The 25,480-nt window shown below is 38.5% G+C and overlaps 1 protein-coding gene across 5 annotated transcripts in view; it reads left to right on the top strand.

The window, feature by feature from the left end:
* Nucleotides 1-25,480, top strand: part of LOC105469947 (phosphatidylinositol-4,5-bisphosphate 3-kinase catalytic subunit beta) — a 188,503-nt gene that overhangs the window by 149,145 nt on the left and 13,878 nt on the right. For all 5 annotated transcript variants that reach the window (XM_011721593.3, XM_011721596.3, XM_011721594.3 and 2 more), the window contains 5 exons: nt 3,810-3,953; nt 5,867-5,966; nt 10,049-10,227; nt 11,063-11,172; nt 12,608-12,686. In XM_011721593.3, coding sequence (XP_011719895.1) covers nt 3,810-3,953; nt 5,867-5,966; nt 10,049-10,227; nt 11,063-11,172; nt 12,608-12,686 — 612 coding nt within the window. The remainder of the gene's footprint in view (nt 1-3,809; nt 3,954-5,866; nt 5,967-10,048; nt 10,228-11,062; nt 11,173-12,607; nt 12,687-25,480) is intronic.

Below are 25,480 nucleotides of genomic sequence, written 5' to 3'. Positions count from 1 at the left end.
CTCCTGCCGTGTCCCCCACTCAATGTTTATACTAGAAAAAAAGCAAAAGCTTACTGGGTCAGAAAGTCCTCAAGATCACCCTCAGGTTTGATGACTCACTAGGAGGACTCAGAACTCAGCACATAGTCACTTACAGATATAATTTATTGCAGCAAAAGGATACAGAGCAAAATTTAAGGAGGGAAAAATGTTCATGGAGTGAAGTCATGATTCCTCAGGCATGCATAAGCTTGTAAGAGTTCTTTTCCAGTGAAGTTACCTCGAACACTTCTAATTCTATCAGGAGTTATGATAATACAAGTCTGCAAGGGAAGCTTGTTAGAGACCTGGTGGCCAGGGTTTTTACTGGCAGCTATCACATAAGCACCCTCTGCCTAGCATGTACCAGATTTCTATACTCCCAGCGGTAAAGTGGATATACAACATAAACCATTGTTTGCACAAATAGTTTAGGTGCAGTGAGCTACTGTTATCAATTAGGAGGATGGTGGGAACCCTTCTGAAATCTTAATTCCCAAATGCTAGCCATGGGTCAATCCTATAAGCAGACTTGTTAGAGGATAGCAGCCAAGCCTGCTGTGTTACCCCTTTTCTTCACACAGTCTATCCACCCTCTAGAATTAAGAAATGCTAATTTTTGTCATGGGTTTAAATATATATATATATATATATATATATATATATATATATATATATAGCAAATACATTACAGTTAAAGTTGAAGTCCTCATAGTTTCCTTATCCAGTCTTGATTACTTCTCTTCCTTCCCAGAGGCAGACATTATCATGAATTTGGTGTGTATGCTTCTATATCACATTTTTCTGTTTCATATATATCTATGAAAATATAGACATGGAATTGTTATTGCACAAATGTGTCTTGCCATAGGCATTAGTTTATATCTTGCTTTTTAAAAATTCATCCAGACGGCTGGGTATGGTGGCTTATGCCTGTAATCCGTGCACTTTGGGAGGCCGAGGCGGGCAGATCACTTGAGGTCGGGAGTTTGAGATCAGCCTGGACAACATGGTAAAACCCCATCTCTACTAAAAATACAAAAAAATTAGCCAGCATGGTGGCCAGCGCCTGTAATCCTAGCTACTCAGGAGGCTGAGGCAGAAGAATCACTTGAACCCAGGAGACAGAGGTTGCAGTGGGCTGAGATCGTGCCACTGCACTCCAGCCTGGTCGACAGAGCAAGACTCCGTCTCCAAAAAAAAAAAAACATTCAGCCAGGTGTGGTGGCTCACACCTGTAATCCCATCACTATGGGAGACAAACGTAGGCAGATGGATGAGCCCAGCAGTTTGAGACCAGCCTGGGCAACATGGTTAAGCCCCATCTTTACCAAAAATACAGAGACATTAAACTGGGCGTGGAGGTGCGCACCTGTGGTCCCAGCTACTTGGGAGGCTGAGGTGGGAGGATCACTTGAGCCCTGGAGGCGGAGGTTGCAGGAGCTGAGATGGTGCCACTACACTCTAGCCTGGGTAACAGAGTGAGACCCTGTCTCAAAAAATAAAATGCAAATACATAAATAAATAAAAATAAAAATTCAGCATTAGGTTTTTAAGGTTAGTCTCTCCCATTATGTTTAAATGTTGTTTATTCCTTTCACTACTGTGTAATATTCTGTCATAGGGATATATCTTATTTAATTTATTCCCTATTAAGGAACCTTTAAGTTTTCTCTGCATTTCCCTATTATAAATAATGCTTCAGTGAACATGTTTGTAGTCTCCCTTGGTTGGTGCATTTGTGAGAATCTGAGATTCACTGAAGAAATGACTGTCTCAGACAATGAAGTTTATCCATTTTCTTTCTAACTTCAAAAATGAGGCTTATGTACTTTATCGTTTTTGAAAAATAAAAGCCCACAAAATAGTATAGATACTATAATCCTTTTTTCTTTTTAAAATTTTGTATGTTTTAAGCTGTGTAATAGCCAAAAGAAATTACACAGACTCACCAATAGTGCTTATTTCTGGGGAGTGAAATTAGAAGTGTGAGAGAAGAGGAAATTCCTTCTATTCCTATACTTTCTAGTTTTTACACTATTTATAGGTTATATAATGGGCATGAATTTTACACTAAACCTAATCAAGATTGTGTTATAGGTGGTTGTAAAAAATGAATTCCCAGTTACTTCACCATCTCTTTAAGTTTGCATTGGAGACCTCTTGTGGAGGGGCCACCTGGTTCTCCTTGGGCTGAGCCAAGTGTTTTTGTTTTTTTTTTTTTTTTTTTTTTGGAGATGGAGTCTTGCTCTGTCGCCCAGGCTGGAGTGCAGTGGCCAGATCTCAGCTCACTGCAAGCTCCGCCTCCCGGGTTTACCCCATTCTCCTGCCTCAGCCTCCCAAGTAGCTGGGACTACAGGCGCCCGCCATCTCGCCCGGCTAGTTTTTTGTATTTTTTTAGTAGAGACGGGGTTTCACCGGGTTAGCCAGGATGGTCTCGATCTCCTGACCTCGTGATCCACCCGTCTCGGCCTCCCAAAGTGCTGGGATTACAGGCTTGAGCCACCGTGCCCGGCCCCAAGTGTTTTTCTTAAATGTATTGATCCCTCTGAGGAGATATCTGTGATCCGTATATTCCACATAGCTAATTCTGGTGGTTTTTCTGTTGTGAAATTTTCTGGTTATGAGTTTTTGGTTTTGGTATATAGTGCCCTGGGTTTCAGTCCCAGATATCTGCCTTAGACTAACTAATTTCTTAACCATTTATTACCCAACACTATGGAGAGTAAGTGGAGCACTTGGGGCACTTGGGCTTCGTACCTTATACTGGTGGAATTGCCTCTGATGGGAATGTGTTTACAGGTGAATGGTTTGGAGATTGACACAAAGTAGAGAACCACTAACCTTAATTAATTCAGCTCAGTTAATTACAATGTTATCTATTATATTATTTCAATGATCAATTCCCACTTATAAATGTATTCACTTTCTCATCCTTCACACTCTTTGAAGTTAAGATTTTAATTGTACTTTGGCTATCTGGGAGGACTTACTTAACCCGAATGACAGCAAAGGAAAATAAATTGTGAAAGTACTGATGGAATTTTTATTTTAAAAATAATTGTTTGACTGAGCACAAACTTTTTAGCATGATCAGAAATCAGTATTAAAGTACCTCGTATTTTTGGTAACTCTTAGCTGACTGGAAATACAGTCATGAATTTTAACAATCTGTAATAGTCCATTTTCACACCATTATAAAGAAACACCTGAGACTGGGTAATTTATAAAGGAAAGAAGTTTAATTGATTCACAGTTCCCCATGACTAGGGAGGCCTCACAAAACTTAAAATTATGGTAGAAGGCGAAGGGGAAGCAAGTAGCATCTTCACAAGGTGGCAGGAAAAGAGAAAGAGCAGGGGAAACCACCACTTGTGAAGCCATCAGATCTCATGAGAACTCACTCACTGTCATGAGAATAGCATGGAGGGCCACAATGATTCAATCACCTCCCACCAGCATGCTCCTTTGACACGTGAGAATCACAGGGATTATAATTCAAGGTGAGATTTGGGTAGGGACAAAAGCCAGACCATATCACAATCTAATTCATGTGATTAAAATATCTTTAGTATCTGTTCTTTGACCCTCTTCACTCCCCTTTCCCCATCTGAAATCTTCAGCTTTTTTTGTGATGTTGTAACAGTGGTACAGTGAAGGCAAGCATGTAACAAGCCTGGCCCAAAAGAACCATTGTGTTTCAACAAGTTCACATTTGATAGTTTGATAGGGAGGGATCTTTTTCTGGCACAGGTTGTTTGGTTACTCACTGTGTCTTTTGTTTCTTTCAGTGATGAAGAACTTTCGCAGTATCTTTTACAACTGGTGCAAGTTTTAAAATATGAGCCTTTTCTTGATTGTGCCCTCTCTAGATTCCTATTAGAAAGAGCACTTGGTAATCGGAGGATAGGGCAGTTTCTATTTTGGCATCTTAGGTAAGTCTTTTATATTTCAATTTGAGCCCATCAGGTGCTTTAGTAACTATAAACCAGCATAATATATTTAATAGAAAAATAGCTGCTTTAGTTTTTTTCTGAACAATTTATAATAACGTTTATATGGTTTTGGTGCCTTCTCCTGTTTCTTGATACCTGCACTCTTGATTTTCAGGATTTGACAAAGTATCCAAGACCCTTATGTGTCCCTCCATGCCTGCTTGATTTCTTCTTTATTTCTTCCTTCCTTTCTTTTCTTTTCTTTTTTTTTTTTTTCTGTTTCTACCTGCTTGATTTTTAACTGAAATTAATAATGTATTGGTATTTTCCAGTAAAGTGTACTTATTGTCTTAATATATTTGGGCTGAATGCAGACCTATTTATTTCTTCTAGAAAGTTGTGGGTGGTACTGTCATTACTAGAAGGTAAAGGTTTACTATAATGACAGCAATTTTGTTCAGTTTCTTTATTAAGTAGGTAAGAAGTACATGAACTTTACTTCACCAAGTTCATATAAGAGTAAAATCAAGAATGAGAACTAAAGTTATTCCTTTGTTTTCTAAGGAAATTGTATTAATATATTTCTCATTTCTGACTCTCTACTCAGACATTTTGTTTCCCTCCCAATCTGGACTTCATAGTACTGAAACTAATGCTTATCAGAAATTTTTTTAAAAAACTACCTTTTTTCTTTCTTTCTTTCTCTCTTTCTCCTTCCTTCCTTCCATCCTTCTTTTCTTCTTTTCTCTTTGCTGAGCTTCTCAAAGGCAATGAGCTCTATAATGTGCTCTTAATTTTAGTTTTATTTCTGAATATGGTTTTCTTATTCATATTTTTTTCCACTCTTTTTTACTTCCTTGTGTTGTTCTAGAACCTTTTCTTATTTTTAACTTGTCTTTTCTCATTCATTCAGTCTTAGTTTTTAAACCCCTCAGGGAATAACAAAATAAGTATTCCTTCCTTTTTCAAATATGTACATCACTCTTTAAGTGAGAAAAAAAATTAGAATAGATGCTAATCAGGGCATTAGTCAATTATTTAATACCAGTCAGACTTCATAGATACCTGTTTCAGCCTATTGTCTTTAAATTGGTAAGACTGCCTTACCCCTACAAAAAGCAAATCAGGTAAGATGTACACATTTTAGATTTCTTGGAATAAAGAATTAACTACTTATAGAATATCATAGCTTTTGAACTTTGAAGTATTAACTAATTATAGAATATCATAGCTTTTGAACTTTGAAGTTTAACAAATTGGAAAGTTGACCCATCTCACTAATAATTATGCATAAAATAGCCAGTTGTGGTGGCTCACGCCTATAATTCCAGCACTTTGGGAGGCCAAGGCAGGTGGATCACTTGAGGCCAGGGGTTTAGACCAGCCTGGCCGCATGGCAAAACCCTGTCTCTACCAAAAATACAAAATTAGCCAGGCATGGTGGCGCATGCCTATAATCCCAGCTACTCGGGAACTGAGGCAGGAGAATTGCAAGTATGAAGGGGCTGGCCACCCCATCCACATTCCAGCCAGAAATGGGGAGAGCAGGGAAGGGGAGGGACCAGCATTTCCTTCTAAGTTCAGGACTCATTTTTTGTGCACATCACTTCATCTTGCATCCTGTTGGCTAGAACCTAGTCACCTAGTGACATCTAGCTACACGTTTTTATTTTTGGAAAGCTTGAACCCAGTGGGTGGAGGTTGCAGTGAGCCGAGATCACACCGGTGCACTCCAGCCTGGGCAACAGAGTGAGACTGTCTCAAAAAAGGAAGCAAGGAAGGAAATAATAATAATGCACACAATGACCTTGCCATCATAAGTTTATTTTTTGTAGAATAAAGAAGTCAGTATTTATTCGGTGATCTGAAGTGTTTGATAAACAAACTGTTTGGATATCATTAACTTTCTGCAGGTCAGAAGTGCACATTCCTGCTGTCTCAGTACAATTTGGTGTCATCCTTGAAGCATACTGCCGGGGAAGTGTGGGGCACATGAAAGTGCTTTCTAAGCAGGTATCAGCTGTTTTATTTATTCATTTTTTCTTTTTTTGACAGACAACATTTAAAGCATGAATATCAGCTTGTTTTAATCTTCATGTTCAATTTGATACATGGTGTTTGATCAGTTTTATCAAATGCCATTTCTCCCACCACATTTATTTCATAGAAGTCTCAGTAACAAACAACCTGATTAATACATTCTTTTATCAAAATTTAGGTCAAAAAGTGAAGTTTTGATGAACTTAGCAGAAAAATATTAACTGAATGCTACCTGAAAAATAATTACTCGGAATTCCTAATATATTCTATATTAATCCCAAAGTGCTAAGAAATGCAGATGTGAACCACCGCGCCCAGCCCCACCCCACCCCCCCCTTTTTTTTTTGAAATGGAGTCTCGCTCTATTGCCCAGGCTGGAGTGTAATGGCACTATCTCGGCTCACCGCAACCTCCACCTCCCGGGTTCGAGCGATTCTCCTGCCTCAGCCTCCCGAATAGCTGGGACTACAGGCATGTGCCACCATGCCCAGCTAATTTTTTGTATCTTTAGTAGAGATGGGGTTTCACTATGTTGGCCAGGCTGGTCTCGAACTCTTGACCTCGTGATCCGCCTGCCTCAGCCTCCCAAAGTGCTGGGATTACATGTGTGAGCCACTGTACCTGGCTGCCCCACCCTATTTTTATATCAGATTCCTGATTTCCAGTTAAACTACTCTTTTCTAATTCCTTTGCGTTGCCAGAAGAACTCTCATAGGCTTCCATTAGGTGTTTTTAATCTTTAGGATTTTTCGTGATGTTAAAAACTTTTTCTGATCCCTTCCTTTTGAAAAGCCCATTAATGATGGTAATAATAGCTAATGTTTATTCATCACTTATTATGGGTCATTTATTCTTCACATAACATGGAATCAATACGATTAATCCTCTGAATTTTATAGAACCTTGAAATATATCTCACATCTCTGCCCATTTCCCTTGTATTTATGGCTATCATCCTAGTCCAAGCTACTATTCTTTTTCCACTGGACTTCTTCATTAACTTCCTAAATTGTGCCCCTTGTTTCCCTTCCTACATGTCCCCCCACATTCTGTACACAGAAGATAAAGTGACCTTTTAAAAATGTAGACTGTGGCCACATGCAGTGGCTCACACCTGAAAACCCAGCACTTTGAAAGGCTAAGGTGGGAGGATCACTTGAACCCAGAAGTTTGAGACTAACCTGCACAACATAGTGAGACCTATCTCTAAAAAAAATTAGAAGGTGGCTTGCAACTATAGTCCCAGCGACTTGAGAGGCTGAGGTGGGAGGATTGCTTGAGCCCAGGAATTTGAGGTTGCAGTGAGCTATGATTTGACTGTACCACTACACCCTAGCCTGGGCAACAGAGCAAGACCTTGTCTCAAAAAAAGAAAAAAAGTAAGTAGATTGTATTACATCATTTCCCTTTTAAAATCCCTTTTAAAATCCCTTCAATAATTTTTCATTGCACTATGAGTAAAATTCAAAATTTCTGCCAAAGCCTATTAGGCTGTATGTAGTCATAACTTGCTTAATGTCATCATATAACCAGTTTCCACACTGCATATTTCTTGAAGCCTCAGCTTAATGTTAGAGACAATAAAAGGATGATGTATGTATGAACAAATTATTCTTACTCCTGTTTTTCTTTTTTTTTTTTTTATTGATGAATTGTGAGAGGAAGACTTTACCCTGTACATAGCAGTTCTTATTATTACTATAAACTTATAAAAGAACAAGGTGTTGAAACACTTCAAGTATTTAGACTTATGGCCATGGGGTATTCAGGACACTGTTCCAGGAAGTGTGGATATCAACACTAATTGTTGATGGAGCGTGAAAACTTTCAACTGTACAGACATGGAAGAAGTTTCAAATTTCCAATACTTGTAAAAAGTTTCTATTTGCTTAGCCCAGGTTTTATCTGGTTGCCTTGTCACCAGTGTTTGTACGGCTCCTGAAACTGTTGAGAAGTAGAGTGATCTGTGGTTTTAACAGATGGCTAACTTGGCAAGTCCCAGTCATCTCAATTTTATCATCAAGCTGCATAGGTCCTTCCTAGTTTCCTGTGAGCAAGGTCTCAGCCTCTGTGGAAACTGCATGCTTGAATTCATCTCCCTACATAGTCTTAGTGGTTTCCTTGCATAGAAGCAGAGTTTAAAAATGAAAATATGTTATAAATTAAATCTCTTGTTCATGGAATTTCAAGCCACATTGTTTATATTTGTGATATACATATTTTATATGCTTGTTACATACCGTATACTTTTTAATTCTATTTTTAACATTTGTTTTTTCCAGTTTTAATGATATACTCATAAAATAAGGTGCTCCTTCTTTATGCGTGGCTGAGGTTGTTATGAATTTTACATAATATGACATAAAAGACCCTCAGTTATTAAATAATAAAGTTGAATTTTATTTATTATTACTATATATTTATTTATTTTATTTTTTGTGATGGAGTCTCACCCTGTAACCCAGGTTGGAGTACAGTGGCATGATCTTGGCTCACTACAACCTCTGCCTTCCAGGTTCAATCAATTCTCCTGCCTCAGCCTCCCTAGTAGCTAGGATTACAGGTGTGTGCCACCACACTTGGCTAATTTTTGTATTTTTAGTAGAGAGGAGGTTTTGCCATATTGGCCAGGCTGGTCTTGAACTCCTGACCTCAAGTGATCCGACCACTTCAGCCTCCCAAAGTACTGGGATTACAGGCGTGAGCCACTGCACCTGACCCTTATTTATTTATTTTTTGAGACATAGTCTCACTCTGTTGCCCAGGCTAGAGAGTGCAGTGGTGCGATTTTGGCTCACTGTAGCCTCCAGCTCCCAGGTTCCAGTGATTCTCCTGCCTCAGCCTCCTGAGTAGCTGGGATTACAGGTGCACACCACCATGTCTGGCTAATTTTTGTATTTTTACTAGATAGGGGGTCCATGTTGGCCAGGCTGGTCTTGAACTCCTGGCCTCAACTGATCCACTTGCCTCAGCTTCCCAAAGTGCTGGGATTACAGATGTGAGCCATCACACCCAGCCTAAAGTTGAATTTTAAATGTAATGGTTTTGATTTAGTTGGCCATTGTTGATACACCTTGTACTACTTGCATAAGTTTTTTTTTTTACTTGCATAAGTTTTGATGGCCATAGTTATTATAAAGACAAGTAATTTAGATTTGAATAACAAATAGTATGTCTATATTCACACTTACTTTAAAACAATTATTTCTAGCTATTCTGTTAATGGAAATAGAATGTATTGAAATATCATACAAGAGTGATGACAAGAAGTAGATATTAAGGTTGAATAGCAAGAACCTTAGAGTTAGTTACTTCTACATAGGTTTTTCTCTTATACTATTAAGTTGGCCAAATGGACTGGTTTAGGTTAGTGATGTCTCAAATTCTACTATACAGTGAATTACAGAATTTTGAATAGTTTAAGTTTCATATTTTTCTTTTTTTTTTTTTTTTTTGAGACAGTTTCTCACTCTCTTACCCAGGCTGGAATGCTGCAGTGGTTTAATCTTGGCTCACTGCAACCTCCACCTCCAAGGTTAAAGCGATTCTTATGCCTCAGCCTCCCGAGTAGCTGGGATTACAGGCAAGTGCCACCATGCCTGGCAAATTTTTGTATTTTTTTTTTTTTTTGTAGAGATGGGGTTTCACCATGTTGCCCAGGCTAGTCTCAAACTCCTGACCCCAAGTGATCCACCTGCCTCAGCCTCACAAAGTGCTGGGCCACATTTATCTTCTTAAGTACCCATAGTGTGCACCTGGCCCACATTTATCTTAAGTACCCATAATCTAAGTCTGCTTTTCTCGAATTTGTAAGATTTTGTTTAAGAAAAGGTTTAAAGAAAGTTTGAAAATGATGCTATAACAACTGTTAAAAATAAATTGTTTATTGTATGTAAAATGCTTTTCGTAAGTCAGACACTATTTTTACTTCAGCTGGTTATGTGTGTATGTTTATGAGTCTGTGTTGGGAGCAGGTGTTCTTGATTGATGTCATCACATGATATTATATTACTTTTAGTCAAATAAATTTTTGGTGTGGGGAACTTATTTTTCAGGTTGAAGCACTCAATAAGTTAAAAACTTTAAATAGTTTAATCAAACTGAATGCAGTGAAGTTAAACAGAGCCAAAGGGAAGGAGGCCATGCATACTTGTTTAAAACAGAGTGCTTACCGGGAAGCCCTCTCTGACCTGCAGTCACCCCTGAACCCATGTGTTATCCTCTCGGAACTCTAGTAAGTGACTGTACTTTGCCCAGTGAATCTCCTATGAATAACAAGCAGAAAGTCACTGCCTTAGGGGAGTAGTAGGGTCAGCTGTCAGCCTCAAGAAGTAGAATATAATTAAGGAAGGAAAATCTTAAAAGTTCTCTGAGGCTATGCTTATATTCAATAGGATGTATGCTTATCAGCTAAACTTACCTGTGGATTCAGTGAAACTTATTACAAATGAATTTATATTTCAATTATATGTAATTAAATTTATTTTCTATATTACTGATATGTAAGAGTTGACAATCCTAATAAGCAAAATGTTGCAAACTATAGTAAATTATTTACTGATTGATTTTCCTATTTTAAAATGAGATCTTGTCTTGAGTGAATTTGGCAACTTATTTCTCACTTTCTCATTCCTTACAAAAGTAATAATGGAAAAAAATAATCTGTATTCAGTATACTATCAGTATTCAAATGAATCCCTTGTTAAGAAATCAAAAATGGTCTCAAAATAGTTCTAATTTTAATCCAATGATTTGTTCTAATTTGTTATTCACTAAATGTAATAATGTAAAGTTAAGCAAATAAAAGGAAACGAGAGGAGGAATGTTAAGTGGAGAAGGTGAGAAGGGAATCTTGGGTTTTGAGTCCAGCCTATTTTGCGTTAGTATATGCCACCCAAGGCTGTCCTCATTGTTGCTTTTCTACCAAGTGGGACTCTTCTAAGTCTGACTCTTCTGCAGACCGGAAAGGAATAGATGAGGAGTTTTCCCAAGCCTAGTATATCTTGGTAAAATTATAATCTTCTGTATCATTACACTGAAGTTGACTCATTTTCCCCACTTCATTTCAGTGTTGAAAAGTGCAAATACATGGATTCCAAAATGAAGCCTTTGTGGCTGGTATACAATAACAAGGTATTTGGTGAGGATTCAGTTGGAGTGATTTTTAAAAATGGTGATGGTAAGTACTGAGATTTTTAACATCATCAAATATCTTAGAATTTTTCATTTGTTGCCATTTTGCTTTGTCTGAAAGGTGATGTGTAGTGTAAGTGTGTAACAGTTTGCAGTCAGGAAGGTAGCTATTAATGGTCATAAAGTCAAATTCAGCGTGTCCTAAATGCCTTTTTTTCCCTCTTATAAAATGATTTATACCATTCACTTAAATACACTGTCCTAATGAATCTTCTTTTGTTTCCCCCTACAAAATACAAAGTGCGCCTACTCCTTTGATTAAAAAGCTTTTGAAATACAAGATATTATTTTTCCTTTTTTTTAATTTTTTTGAGACAGGGTCTCACTGTCACCCAGGCTGGAGTGCAGTGGCACGATCTTGGCTCACTGCAACCTCCACCTCCCAGGCCCAAGTGATCATCCCACCTCAGCCCCCCAAGTAGCCGGGACTGCAGGCACACGCCACACCTGGCTCACTTTTTGTGTTTTTTGTAAAGATGGGGTTTCACCATGTTGACCAGGCTGGTGTCGAACTCCTGAGCTCAAGTGATTCACCCACCCCAGCCTCTCAAAGTGCTGGGTTTACAGGCATGAGCCACCATGCCCAGACAAGGATATTTTCAGTAATATATTCATACGTCCTGTTTCAGTGACAGCAATATTGATTTTGCTGCCATTGTTTTGTATTTTAATGAAAGTACCTGACAGACCCAAAATTTGTAAAGGAAATGCCTCTGAAGTAATCACACCAGCCAATAGTCAGTGGTGACTTGTTAGTTATGTGACTACAAACAAGTCACAGAAAACTAATTGAGCTTCAGGTTTTTCACATCCATGAGGATTATAGCATCTGTATGTCAGGGTTATTAAAAGGAATTGAGATAACATAAGTAAATGTGCTTATCAGAATATGTGCTTACAACTTACAAAGAACTCATAGGGTTTTGCTTAACATTTAATGTCACTTGATCATACAAATGTCATTATGTGGATGTCACTAGTTTTATGTGCTCTATTCCCCGAAAATACCCTTAGACATGATAATAAATTCAGCCATTACAGTTTTGTATGCAAAATGTGATGCAATTACTTATGTGATCTTAAGAACTCTCTGTGTAGTTGTAAAAGCGAGCAAGAAGGAAAAAATTAGCCATGTAATTAATGTAATACACATACAGTGTAATACCAACAGTATTACAGCATACAGTTAGTACAGTAACTTACACATGGTAAACAATTTTTAAAAATCTTTTAATTTAATGTCTAAAATAATGTCACAGGGACATGCTATCCAAAGAGTGTAATATTTGTTATAAAATTAGTGAAAATATTAGCACAGCATTTGTTAATGTTTTTAGTTAATTCTGAGTTATTCTTGAATTAATTAGTTACAGGGCATAAAAGGGAAAGCACTTGTAATGAAGCAGTTTGTTTTCCCTTAGATTTACGACAGGATATGTTGACACTCCAGATGTTGCGCTTGATGGATTTACTCTGGAAAGAAGCTGGTTTGGATCTTCGGTGAGATCTAGTCTTTTTTTTTTTTTTTTTTGGTCTAATGTTGTTGTCTTCCCACAGCAAAATATCTAGAATTTCTTGTTAATTCCTTCCCTCTTGTTCTTATTTTTAGTTGTTTTTCATAATAATATTTATATAGCACTTCACAATGTACTTTCAAATATGTTGTCTTGCCTAAACTTCTTCAGTTTAAAACTACACATGTGACTGAAATTCCAGAAAGAAGGAATAGGTTTGAATTTTAATAAGGCTTGGACAGACAGCAAGAATTACATTCCAGCCTATGGTTTTGAAAGATGTACTGTGGGTCATGGCAATGACAAAGCCAGAGAAAGTCCTGTGCCTTTTTATACTTAGTCCGGGGACATTCATTTCTCTACCTACCAAGGGAAAAGAGAGGAAGATGTTTAGGTGCATTCTCAGGTTTTTAGCTTGCCACCGTCAATAGGGGTAGATAGTGAGCAGAAGAAGTTTGTGGTGTGGTGACAGAAAAAAGGAAACATAAAATCAAGCCTCAGACTGGGAATTGTATTCACAATGAGCAGAACAGGGGGTAAATATTTAAAGAGCCCATAGAAATGAACATAAGGAAAAGATGTGAAAAGGCATTTTATAAAAGGTATAAAAATAAAGTAATAGGCATGGTGGTACATACCTGTAATCCCAGCACTTTGGGAGACCAAGGCGGGCAGATCACTGGGGGTCAGGAGTTTGAGACCAGCCTGGCCAACATGGTGAAACCCTGTCTCTACAAAAATAATAATAATAATAAGCCACTATAGGCATGTGCCTATAGTCCCAGCTACTTGGGAGCTGAGGAGGGAGGATTTCTTGAGCCTAGGTGGTCAAGGCTGCAGTGAGCCAAGATCACGCCACTGCACTCCAGCTTGGGTGACAAAGTGAGAACCTATCTCAAAAAAGGAAAAAAAAAGAAGTCTTAACTTTTAAAATGGAATTATTTATGTACTTTCATAATATATCAAACTGTATATAAATTCTAAATATTTCATAATTTCTATTTTTATCTTATTGACTCCTGAACTATTTAAAATTACAGCTGGATACAGTGGCTCTTGCTTTTAATCCTAATATTTTGGAAGGCCAAGGTGGGAGGATCGCTTGAACCCGGGAGTTCAAGACTGCCCTGGGCAACAGAGCAAGACTCTATCTCAGTAAATAAATAGATAAATAAATAAAATTTAATTTCCAAAGGCATACTTTTTTGTTTATCTATGATTTCTAATTTTATTGTGTTGTTATTGTATCAAGTATATGTTCAGATCTATATTCTCATTAAAGTTCAGTTTGAATTTGTCACTTCATAGATGTGTTACAACCTCCTATTATAATTGACATTTGTCGTTGCCTGCCTGCAGTCTTGTCAGTTTTAATCTTGATCTTATATTGGTTTTTTCTTTTTTTGTTTGTTTGTTTTTTGAGTCAGAGTCTTACTCTGTCACCCAGGCTGGAGTGCAGTGACATGATCTCAGCTCACTGCAACTTCTGCCTCCTGGGTTCAAGCAATTCTCGTACCTCAGCCTCCCGAGTAGCTGGGATTACAGGCACAGGTCACCAGGCTTGGTTTATTGTTGTATTTTTAGTAGAGACGAGGTTTCACCATGTTGGCCAGGCTGGTCTCAAACTACTGGCCTCAAGCATTGATCTTGTATTTGTAAATCTGTGCAAGGTTTGGTTTCTTTTAGCCTCTGTGCCCTCCTTTATCATTAAGAAATATGCCTTTTAATCCCTAGTAATTTTGTTTTAGTCTGTTTTGTCCAAAATTGACATTTGTATACCAGCTTTATTTTGGTTAGTATTTACCTTTGTATCTTTTATTTTTAACTTTTATTTCATTTTATATTTATCTCCTGTAAATAGCATATAGTTGAATTTTTTTGTGAGGATGGATTTACTCCAATATGAAAGTATTTTATTAGGAAATTTTAATTGTTTATTGTGATTACTATATACTTATTTATTTCTACTATCTTATTGTATGTTTTATATTTACATCCTTGTTTTTGTCCTTTTTCTCATTTCCTTTTGTTGGATTGATAGAGTTTTAAAATTTTCATTTTCTCTTTCTATAAAATACTTTTAAAATTCTTACTTATTAAAAAAAATTTTTGTGGCTGGGCACGGTGGCTCAAGCCTGTAATCCCAGCACTTTGGGAGGCTGAGACGGGTGGATCACAAGGTCAGGAGATTGAGACCATCCTGGCTAACACGGTGAAACCCCGTCTCTACTAAAAAATACAAAAAACTAGCCGGGCGAGATGGCGGGCGCCTGTAGTCCCAGCTACTCGGGAGGCTGAGGCAGGAGAATGGCGTGAACCCGGGAGGTGGAGCTTGCAGTGAGCTGAGATCCGGCCACTGCACTCCAGCCTGGGCGACAGAGCGAGACTCTGTCTCAAAAAAAAAAAAATTTTTTTTGTTAGAGATGGAGTCTCACTCTTACCCAGGCTTGAGTGCACTGGCATAATCATAGCTCACTGCAGCCACAAACTCCTTAGTAACACAATCATAGCTCACTGCAGTTACAAACTCCTGGGTACCAGCAGTCCTCTCACCTCAGCCTCCTGAGTAACTAGGACTACAGGCACATGCCACCATGCCTGGTTCATTTAAAAATTTTTTTGAGAGTCAGTCTCACTATGTTGCTCTGTCTGGTCTCAAACTCCTGGCCTCAAGCGTTCGTCCCACCTCAGTCTCCCAAGTTTACAGGGATTACAGACATGTGCCACCATACCCAGCTCATATAGAATCTTTATATGCTATATTATTTATTTTAGGGAATATTCTTAAGTTTTTAGACTGCATATTTGATTTAACAAATTCTTTTTTTTTCTTTTTTTCTTTTTTCTTTTGAGACAGGAGTTTTCCTCTTGTTGCCCAGGCCAGAGTGCAATGGCATAATCTCGGCTCACTGCAACCTCCGCCTCCCGGGTTCAAGAGATTCTCCTGCTTCAGCCTCCCAAGTAGATGTGGTTATAGGCATGTGCCACCATGCCTGGCTAATTTTGTATTTTTAATAGAGACGGGGTTTCTCCATGTTGGTCAGGCTGGTCTTGAACTCCCGACCTCAGGTGATCCGCCCCCTTTGGCCTCCCAAAGTGTTGGGATTACAGGCGTGAGCCACCGCGCCCAGCCTGATTTAACAAATTCCAAAGTTAATCCATAACTTAGCCCTCTTCTTGATCGTTATAGGTACTTTAGGATAAATTCTACCACTTATATTTTAACTAATATTTAACAACTCCTTATATTAGTTATTTGTTATGGTGAATTTTTACTAGAATTTCTTATATACAATTTTAAAGATTTCTTTATTCACCATTGCTTTTTGTAACATACTCCCTCACTCTAGGTTTTGTCTAAAAACGAATTTATATTACCCTCAATCTTGAGTAAGGCTGGGCACGGTGGCTCACACCTGTAATCCCAGCACTTTGAGAGGCCAAGGCGGGTGGATCACCTGAGATCAGGAGTTCAAGACCAGACTGACCAACATGGCGAAACCCCGTCTCTACTAAAAACACTAAATTAGCAAGGCATGGTGGCATATCCCTGTAGTCCCAGCTACTTGGGAGGCTGAGGCAGGAGAATCTCTTGAACCCAGGAAGAGGGGGTTGCAGTGAGTGGAGATGGCGCCATTGCACTCCAGCCTGGGCAACAAGAGTGAAACTCCATCTGAAAAAAAAAAAAAATCTTGAGTAATAGTTTAGCTGGGTATGGAGTTTTTGTTTATTATTATTGGGATACAGTATAATTGTCATATCACAATTCACTGGTTTAGAGTATACATTTCAGTGGTTATATGCATTTTCTGAGTTGTGCAACCATCACCACAATTAATTTTACAACATTTTTATCAACCCTCCAAAAACCCTGCGCTCCTTAGCTGTTACCCCCATCCCCCTCCCTGAAACCACTCCAACTCTAGGCAACCACTAATTAATTTTCTATAGATGTACCTTTTTTGGACATTTCATATAAATAGAAACACAATATGTAGGCCTTTGTCACTGGGCTTCTTTATTTAAGCATAATGGCTTCAAAGTGTATTCAAGTTTTAACAGTGACCAGTATTTCATTTCTTTGAATCATTGTCAAGCAATATTCTTTTGCAAGGATGTGCCACATATTCATACATCAGTTAATGAATATTTTGGTTGGTTTCACTGTTTTGCTATTATGATAACTGCTATAAAACAATACATAGATAAATGTACACAATTAATGCTATAAACATTTGTGTACAACTTTTGAGTAAATCTGTGTTTTAAATTCTTTTGGTAAATACCTAGGATTAAAATTACTGGGACTGATGTTAACTTTATGTTCAACTTTTTGAGAAACTATCAAACTGTTTCCCACACACCTGCATCATTTTACATTCCAACCAGCAGTGTACAAACGTTCCAGTTTCTCTTCATTCTCACCAACACTTGTTATTGTCCATCTTTTTTTTATTATTGCCACCCTAGTAGGTTTGAGGTGTTATCTCATTGTGGATTTAATTTGCATTTTTCCAATGACTAATGTTGTTGAGCAGCTTTTATGTGCTTGTTGGTTATTTGTATACTTACTTTGATGAAATTTAGATCTATTTAGATCCTCTGCTCATTTGTAAATTGGGTTATTTGTCTTTTTATTGTTAAGGTATAAGAATACTTTATATATTTTGTATACTAGACCCTTCTTAGATAAATTATTTGCAAATATGTTTTTCTGGTTGGTTGTTCACTTTAATTTTTAAATAGTATGTGTGGTAGGAATCTAACTTTATTCTTTTCCATTTAGATATATAGTTGTCTCAGCACCATTTGTTGAAAAGATTATTCTTTCTTCATTGAATTATCTTGGCATCTATGTCAAAAATCAATTGATTATACATGTGAAGGTTTTTTCCTGAACTCTAAGTTCCATTCTATATGTCTGTCCCTATGTATAGTTTTGATTACTGTGACTTAATAATAAGTTTTGAAATCAGGAAGAATGAATCCTCCAACCTTTGTTCTTTCTCTCTTTTCATTTATCTGGGATTGTGTTAATTTTTCCTTTGTTTCTGAATAAGAATTTTGCTACTTGATAGGTTTTCCTTCAGCATGTCTAATACATCATCCCACTTTCTTCTGGCTTCCCTGGTTTCTAATGAGAAATCAGCTGTTAATCTCATTTAAGATCCTTGTAAGTGATGAGTCATATCTCTCTTGTTCCTCTCAAGATTCTCTTTATTTTTGGCTCTTGACAGTTCGATTATAATATGCCTACTTCTATTAGAGTTTATTCTACTTTGAATTAATTGAGCATCCTGGACATATATATTATTGTTTCTCATTGAATTTGGGGAGTTTCTGGCCATAATTTTTTCATATATTTTTTCTGCCTCTCTCTCTCATCTCCTTCTGAAACTGCCATTATGTATTTATTGCTATGCTTGATGGTGTTCTACAGGTCTCTAAGGCTCTGTTCTTTTTTCTTCATTATTTTTTCTTTTGTTTCTCTGATTATAGATAATTGACCTATCCTCAAGTTTGCCAATTTTTTATTATGCTGGAATCTGCTGTTGTGCCTTCCTGGTGAATTTTTAAATTTCACTTATTGCCCTTTTCAACTCTGGAATTTCTGTTTGATTCATTTAAATAATTTCTATCTATTGATAGTCTTCCTTTGTTGATACATCATTCTCAGTTTTTTCTGTTTTGTTTGTTTTGAGATAGAGTCTCACTCTGTTGCCCAGGCTGGAGCATAGTGGCACGGTCTCGGCTCACTGCAACCTCCACCTCCCAGGTTCAAGCGATTCTCCTTCTCAGCCTCCCGAGTAGCTGGGACAATGACAAGTGGCCACTATAACTCCTGGCTAATTTTTGTACTTTTAGTAGAGACAGGGTTTTATCATGTTGGCAAGGCTGGTCTCGAACTCCTGACCTCAAGTGATCCACCTGCCTCGGCCTCCCAAAGTGCTGGGATTACAGGTGTGAGCCACCGCGCCTAACCTTGTAGTTCTTTAGACATGGTTTCCTTTAGTTCTTTGAACATGTTTAAAATAGGGGTTTTTAAATCTTTGTGTAATAAGTTCAAAATTTGAGTTTCCTGAAGGACAGTTTCATTGAATGCATTTTTCCTGTATATGTGCCATGCTTTCTTGTTTCTTTGTATGTCTCATACTTTTTGCCAAAAACTGTTCACTTTAAATAATTTTGCAACTCTGAAAATCAGATTCCTTCTCCCTTCAGGATTTGTTGTTGTGGCTGTTTGTTTATTTTAGTGACTTTTTTGAACTAATTACGTAAAGTTTGTATTTTTTGTCATGTGTGGTCACTGATGTCTTTGCTTAGTTTATTGGTCAGCTAATGGTTGACCTGATTTTCTTTTTTTTTTGAGATGGAGTTTCACTCTTGTTGCCCAGGCTGGACTGCAATGGCACGATCTCGGCTCACCGCAACCTCTGCCTCCCAGGTTCAAGCAGTTCTCCTGCCTCAGCCTCTGTAGTAGCTGGGATTGTAGACATGTGCCACCACGCCTGGCTAATTTTGTATTTTTTTTTTTTTTTTTTTTAGTAGAGACAGGGTTTCTCCATGTTGGTCAGGCTGGTCTCGAACTCCGGACCTCAGGTGATCCACCTGCCTCAGCCTCCTAAAGTGCTGGGATTACAGGCGTGAGCCACCGCGCCGGCCTGACCTGATTTTCTTAAAGGCCTGGAATCCACTCCTCTTCCAGTCTGCTGAGGCACTTTATGTGCATGTTGGGTCATGCCTTCAATAGCCTGGTAGTTCAGAATTGTGCCTTAGCCCTAACTTTCTGCTTTCACAAGGCCCCCAAGTTAGCCATAGTTGAGAGCCAGGGCCTTGTAAGCTCTTTCCTCTGCATGTACACAGACCTGGGAATCCACAATAGTATCCATGCACATGGCCTTCTAGATTCCTACCAGTAATTTTGGAGCTTTTCAATGCACCATATGGACATCTAATTACCTATCTTTTCCTTTTAAGCTTTCAGTTAGCTTGTTGGTTCCCCCAGCTGTTATTTACCCCCAAGACAGCTTCAATGTTAAACAGATGCCTCTGAGTGTTTTTGAGAAACTCCCCAGGAAAAAGGCAGTTCATGCTAGGTGAGGTCTGAGTCAGGTCAAATAAACATAGTATTGTAAGTGGGATCTTCCTGGAAACTACCAGAGAGGCCAAAGAATGACAGTCTGTGGGAATTGGGCTTTGAAGGAGCTCCAGCTTCATTTTTCTTTCCCCTGGTGGCTGTCAGACTTGCATTCACCATGATTGTGGGCTCTTTGTTGTCAAGGCTACCACATAACTGGGAAGGGGGTTGGGACTAGGCCATGGTAAAACAAAAGAGATTCAAGGGTGTGTGTGTGTGTGTGTGTGTGTGTGTGTGTGTTTTAAATAAACACTCATTGGATTGCTGCAAGCCTTTGTTATATTTTCAGAACTCTAAAATAGTTGATTCTGACAATTTTTGTCCATATTCTTGTTGCTTTTATGGAAAAGTAGATATTCAGAGTTTGATATCATTTGGCTGTAGAAGTTTGAAATCCAAATTGACTGTTTTCCTCAGAAGCCTTGAGGATATTATTCATTTGTCTTCTCGTCTCTTTAGAAGTCTGTTCTCAGTCTAGTTATTGGTTCTTTGTAAGTAATGTCTTTTTTACACCTTAGTGCATCAAAAAGTTTCTCTTTGCCTTTAGTGTCTACAGGCACAATACACAATTGTGCGCGTGTATTGCTTTTCTTTTTTTCATCACCATTTTCATTGTGCCTTTTCAAAGAAGTCACATCTTTTAGTTTCTAAAAACTTTGAACATTTCCTTCAGTATTGCAGTTCTCCTACTCTCGTCTTTTTCTGCAGCTCTAGTAGATTTATGTTAAATTTTCCTATTCTCTCCTTTATGTCTCTTAACTTTCCATATTTTCTATCTTTTCATATCTTATTATAATAGTTTTACTCAAGTCTCTGTGTGCTCTGGCATTGACACCAGGCTGAGTCTTTCCATATCTTTATGTGACTTTCTTAGTAATTTCCTATTCTTTTCCAGTTAATTAATTATCTCTGCAACAGTGTTTACTCTCCTGTATTGTATTTTTTTTCTGCTTAGACTGTCTATTCTTTTACATCTCTTTCATTTTAAAGTCTCTCTCTCTCTTTTTTTTGGACGGAGTCTCGCTCTGTCGCCCAGACTGGAGTGCACTGGCGCAATCCTGGCTCACTGCAAACTCCGCCTCCTGGGTTCACGCCATTCTCTTGCCTCAGCCTCCCGAGTAGCTGGGACTACGGGCACCCACCTCTGTGCCCGGCTAATTTTTTGTATTTTTAGTAGAGATGGGGTTTCACCGTGGTCTCAATCTCCTGGTCTCGATCTCCTGACCTCGTGATCCACGTGCCTTGGCCTCCCAAAGTGCTGGGATTACAGGCATGAGCCACCATGCCCAGCCTGTTGTTTTTTTTTTTTTTTTTAAATGGAGTTTCGCTTTCTCGCCCAGGCTGGAGTTCAGTGGCACGATCTTGGCCAACTACAATCTCCACCTCCCAGGTTCAAGCGATTCTCCTGCCTTAGCCTCCCCATTAGCTGGGATTACAGGAACCCGCCACCATGCCCGGCTAATTTTTGTATTTTTAGTAGAGGCAGGGTTTCGCCATGTTGGCCAGGCTGGTCTCGAACTGTTGAACTCAGATGATCAACCTGGCTCCATCTCCCAGGTCAAAGTGCTGGGATTACAGGCGTGAGCCACCATGCCCAGCCTAAAGTCTCTTTCATATTGCTCTTTTTTAGTTCTTGGGATATTACTTTTTTCATTTGTCTGTGTAACTTTATTAATTTCCTGATATAGTTAATAATACTCAGTTTTGAATTCATTATTGATGGATATTATGTTTTCTGTAAAGGTCCTTTGCTTCCTGGGTTATGAATATATCTGTAAAAATGAGTTTGTATTTTGTTTGTGCTGTTGCCAAAGGCCGGTACACACGATCAACCAGTTTTTATGTTAACTCCCTACCTTCAGACCATCACACCTCATAGTTTATATTTAGATCTCACAAGAGAGTGTGGGAAGGCTTGAATTTTTGCACTTACATGAAACTTTTTTTCTTGCCCACCCAATTTCTGGGGGTAGATGGGAAACTTTATACCACATCATCTGATCAGTGAACAGATATTTCAAGTTCCAGTCCTCCCAGACCTCAGCTTTGTGTGGTGTGGGATATGATGAGGTTTCTCTTCAAATAATTTGATCAATCTTTTATTCTTTAATTCATATTACCCCCTGCTTTTTTTCTCCTTTTTCTCCCTTTTTTTCCTTTTTGCCTTTGTTAGATGCGCAGGCACGCCACAGTACCAAGCGTTATCAGTACCAGCTCACATTCCTTTCCTTATTTAGAAAGAGGACTAACTTTCTAGCTCATTACAGATACCCCTTCCCCTTCCTCTCCACTTTTTTTTTTACGTGCCCACCCTATCTAAAAATAATCAAATGTTTAGCCAACCGGGATTAGTTTAGGTTGTACAACCCAACCCCAGCCAATGGGGAAAGAGTACAGGGGCAGGACTTGCGTCAGGAATAAAGGCTGTAGTGCCCCTTTGTCCAGGTGTGCTCTCCTGGCAACTGGCGAAGAAGGCTCCCCTCTGCGCAGTAGTAAATTTGCTTTCCTGAGAATCCTTTGTTCCCCAGCACTTTGGGAGGCCGAGGCAGGTGGATCACGAGGTCAGGAGATCGAGACCATCCTGGCGAACACAGTGAAAACCCCGTCTCTACTAAAAATACAAAAAAATTAGCCAGGCGTAGGGGCGGGCGCCTGTAGTCCCAGCTTCTCGGGAGGCTGAGGCAGGAGAATGGCGTGAACCCGGGAGGCGGCGGAGCTTGCAGTGAGCAGAGATCGCGCCACTGCACCCCAGCCAGGGCGACAGAGCGAGACTCCGTCTCAAAAAAAAAAAAAAAAAAAAAAGAATCCTTTGTTTAAGTGTTCAGTTTCCTTAGGATTTTGAGCCTTAGTCCAAACATTAGTTCGATGTCGGGTCCAGATCCTACCTCATGGGCCTAAGTCCATGACTGTTTTTGGTGGGCATTGAAATGTCAGCCAAGTCTAACTTCCTGAGCCACTGCTGTGAGTAATCTCTATTTTTGGAACCTAGAGGTCTTTTTTTCCTTCTTTTTTAGCCACACCCATTTATAAAACCTTCGGACTTATCATTTTTTTAATGTGATTTAGTATCTACCGCTACTTAGTCTACAAGGTTGCTAGAAACGGTTAGACTTGACATCGACTTTGTTCCTGCAAGATTATAGTATCTCCTGATTAATTTCTTAAGTTTCAGTTATAGTCTGTTCATTATGAAATATATATGTAGCCACCCTTTATTATTAACTGACCTAGGCATTGTATTAAGTTCTTCTTGTAAGTAATATCATATAGGCTTACAACTCTATAGGGCTATGTTATTTCTTTTTAACACATTAAAAATTAAAGTGCTAGAGATTTTAAACAAAGGTTACAGAAATATTAAATGGCAGAGCTAAATTCAAATCCAGGACTGTCAGACTCTAAATTAATGTCTGTTTATTATTTTACCCATCTGGCTAAGTGAGAAAACAATTGTGGTAAGACATGTCTAGTACTAATCTTGGTTTATCAAAGTATAATGGTGCCTAAAATACCTAAATTTCCTTTTTTTTTTCCTTAAAGAAATAATCTTTTATTTTTAGGTTTTTCAAGTTACACTTTCCAGTAGTGTAAAGGTAGAAAGAGCAATTTGATGTGAGTGTTGTTCCTTTAATGGGATTGTAGATGGGATTAGAATAAAGAAAAGAGATCATAATTCATCTAAAAAGGAAACCGTGGCTACCACAGGTGACAGATTTTTTCTTTTAAATTAGGAGGAATTTCTAATGCAGCTGTGTAAAAATAGAATTGGTAGCTTTGAATAGGTAGCAAGTTTTTCAACCACTCATAAGGTATACTGCATAGGTGAGGGGAATAGGTCACTAGAATAAACTGTCTGCTTGAGGACCATAAACCCAGTTGGACCTGGGCTACCTGTTTTTGTAAATGAAGTTTTACTGGCACACAGCCATTTAGTTACATATTATGGATGGCTGCTTTTGTGCTGCAGCTGCAGAGTTGAGTGTTTAGTCTGTAGTGCCTAAAATATTTATTGTCTGGCTCATTCCGGGAAGAGTTTACCAACTCCTTCTATATAAAGTAAATCCCCAGGAATATGTTTTTACTTGACTGATCCCACAAAAAAGGAGGGAAACTTCAAGCTGAAGTTTAGTAATTCACTTGTTCTTTCCAAGGTTGGCACAGAAGCTACACAGTGTTCTTCTTTGCTAATAGTAGATTCACACCATATGATGAGCCTCATTTAGTTATGAAAAGCTAAGCTAAAGACTATTTCCTGGCATTCTTAGTTCCATCAGCCTAATTGAAAACCCCAACCAAGTTATTCTTAGTTTGATTTTATTTATCTAAATGTAAAGCACATTTAGCATCAAATGAAGTTCATTGTGACCTCAGACAATGGGAGGCAGCCACATGTGGGAGTGCTGGAAATAAATCTAGTGTCTAGCTGATGGGAAACATTGTGTGAAGAAAAAGGAACTCGTCTGTCCAGAGGAATCTTTGCTGACTTTTTGTACTCTGACCCCATGTTTTTAAAAAATGAAGGACTTTAATTTTTTTTAAGTTCATTTCCAAACTGATACCTTTTTCTCACCAAACCTTTTTTACTGTTTCTATAAATATATGTGCTCCAATGTTTCTATTTTGTTTGTTTTTTCTTTTGGCCAGCTGTTTAGGTTAAAGTGGGTCACGTAGCACACACTCTTTTAAGGTCAATCCCAAATCTTGAGGTACCTTCTGTACATTACTATTTTAGTACTTGTAACAGTGCCATGTTTGCATGGTTTAAAATGCATATTGCTCGTCTTCATTTTTCTGTGATGTTCCAAAATAATCTTTTGATATCTTTCATGTCAACTTAGATCATTTGTAAGACACTGATATGTTAGGACACCTTGACCTCCTTTGGCGAACAAGTAATAAGCAAATCTTATAGGCTGGGTACATGTAAACCTATCTGGCCTTGGGTAGATTTGCCAGTCCTCTGCATGCCCCCACTCCACCCCAACAAATACATGTGAAATCAGTTTTTTGACAGTTGCCTCCATTAAGACTTCATATCCGAATTACACTAATGGAGTTTACCTTTTACATCCCTTTTTTTTTTTTGAGACAGGGTCTCACTGCATCACCCCAGCTGGAGTGCAGTGGCACAATCATGGTTCACAGCAGCCTCAACCCCTTGGGCTCAGGTGATCTTCCACCTCAGCCTCCTGAGTAGCTGCCATAGGCACCTGCCACTATGCCTGGCTAATTTTTGTACTTTTTGTGGAGATGAAGTTTCACCATGTTGTCCAGGCTGGTCTTGAACTCCTTGACTCAAGCAATCTGCCCACCTTGGCCTCCCAAAGTGTTAGGATTACAGGCATGAGCCACCACGCCTGGTCTACTTCCCTTTTAAGAGACCTATATAAAAGTTATTTAATGACAGTGGTGTCAGCAGTCTCAGAGGGTTGGAGGAAGAAGGTGGAAATAATGCAAGCATTAGGTAAAAGATTTAAACTTTTCTCCTTTGGAAGCCATGGGCTAAGGTACTACTCAGACTTTGGTCATTGTGTCGGAGTCAAAATCAGAGATAAGAAAGAAAAATACCACATATTCTCACTCATAAGTAGGAGCTAAATAATATATACACATAGAAGCGGGGTATGAGTTGATGGGCAATG

The sequence above is a fragment of the Macaca nemestrina genome, chromosome 2 (genome assembly GCF_043159975.1).
Source record: "Macaca nemestrina isolate mMacNem1 chromosome 2, mMacNem.hap1, whole genome shotgun sequence".
Classification (NCBI taxonomy): domain Eukaryota; kingdom Metazoa; phylum Chordata; class Mammalia; order Primates; family Cercopithecidae; genus Macaca; species Macaca nemestrina.
The sequence above is the reverse complement of the archived record's forward strand: the minus strand, read 5'-3'. Positions and strand labels throughout refer to the sequence as shown.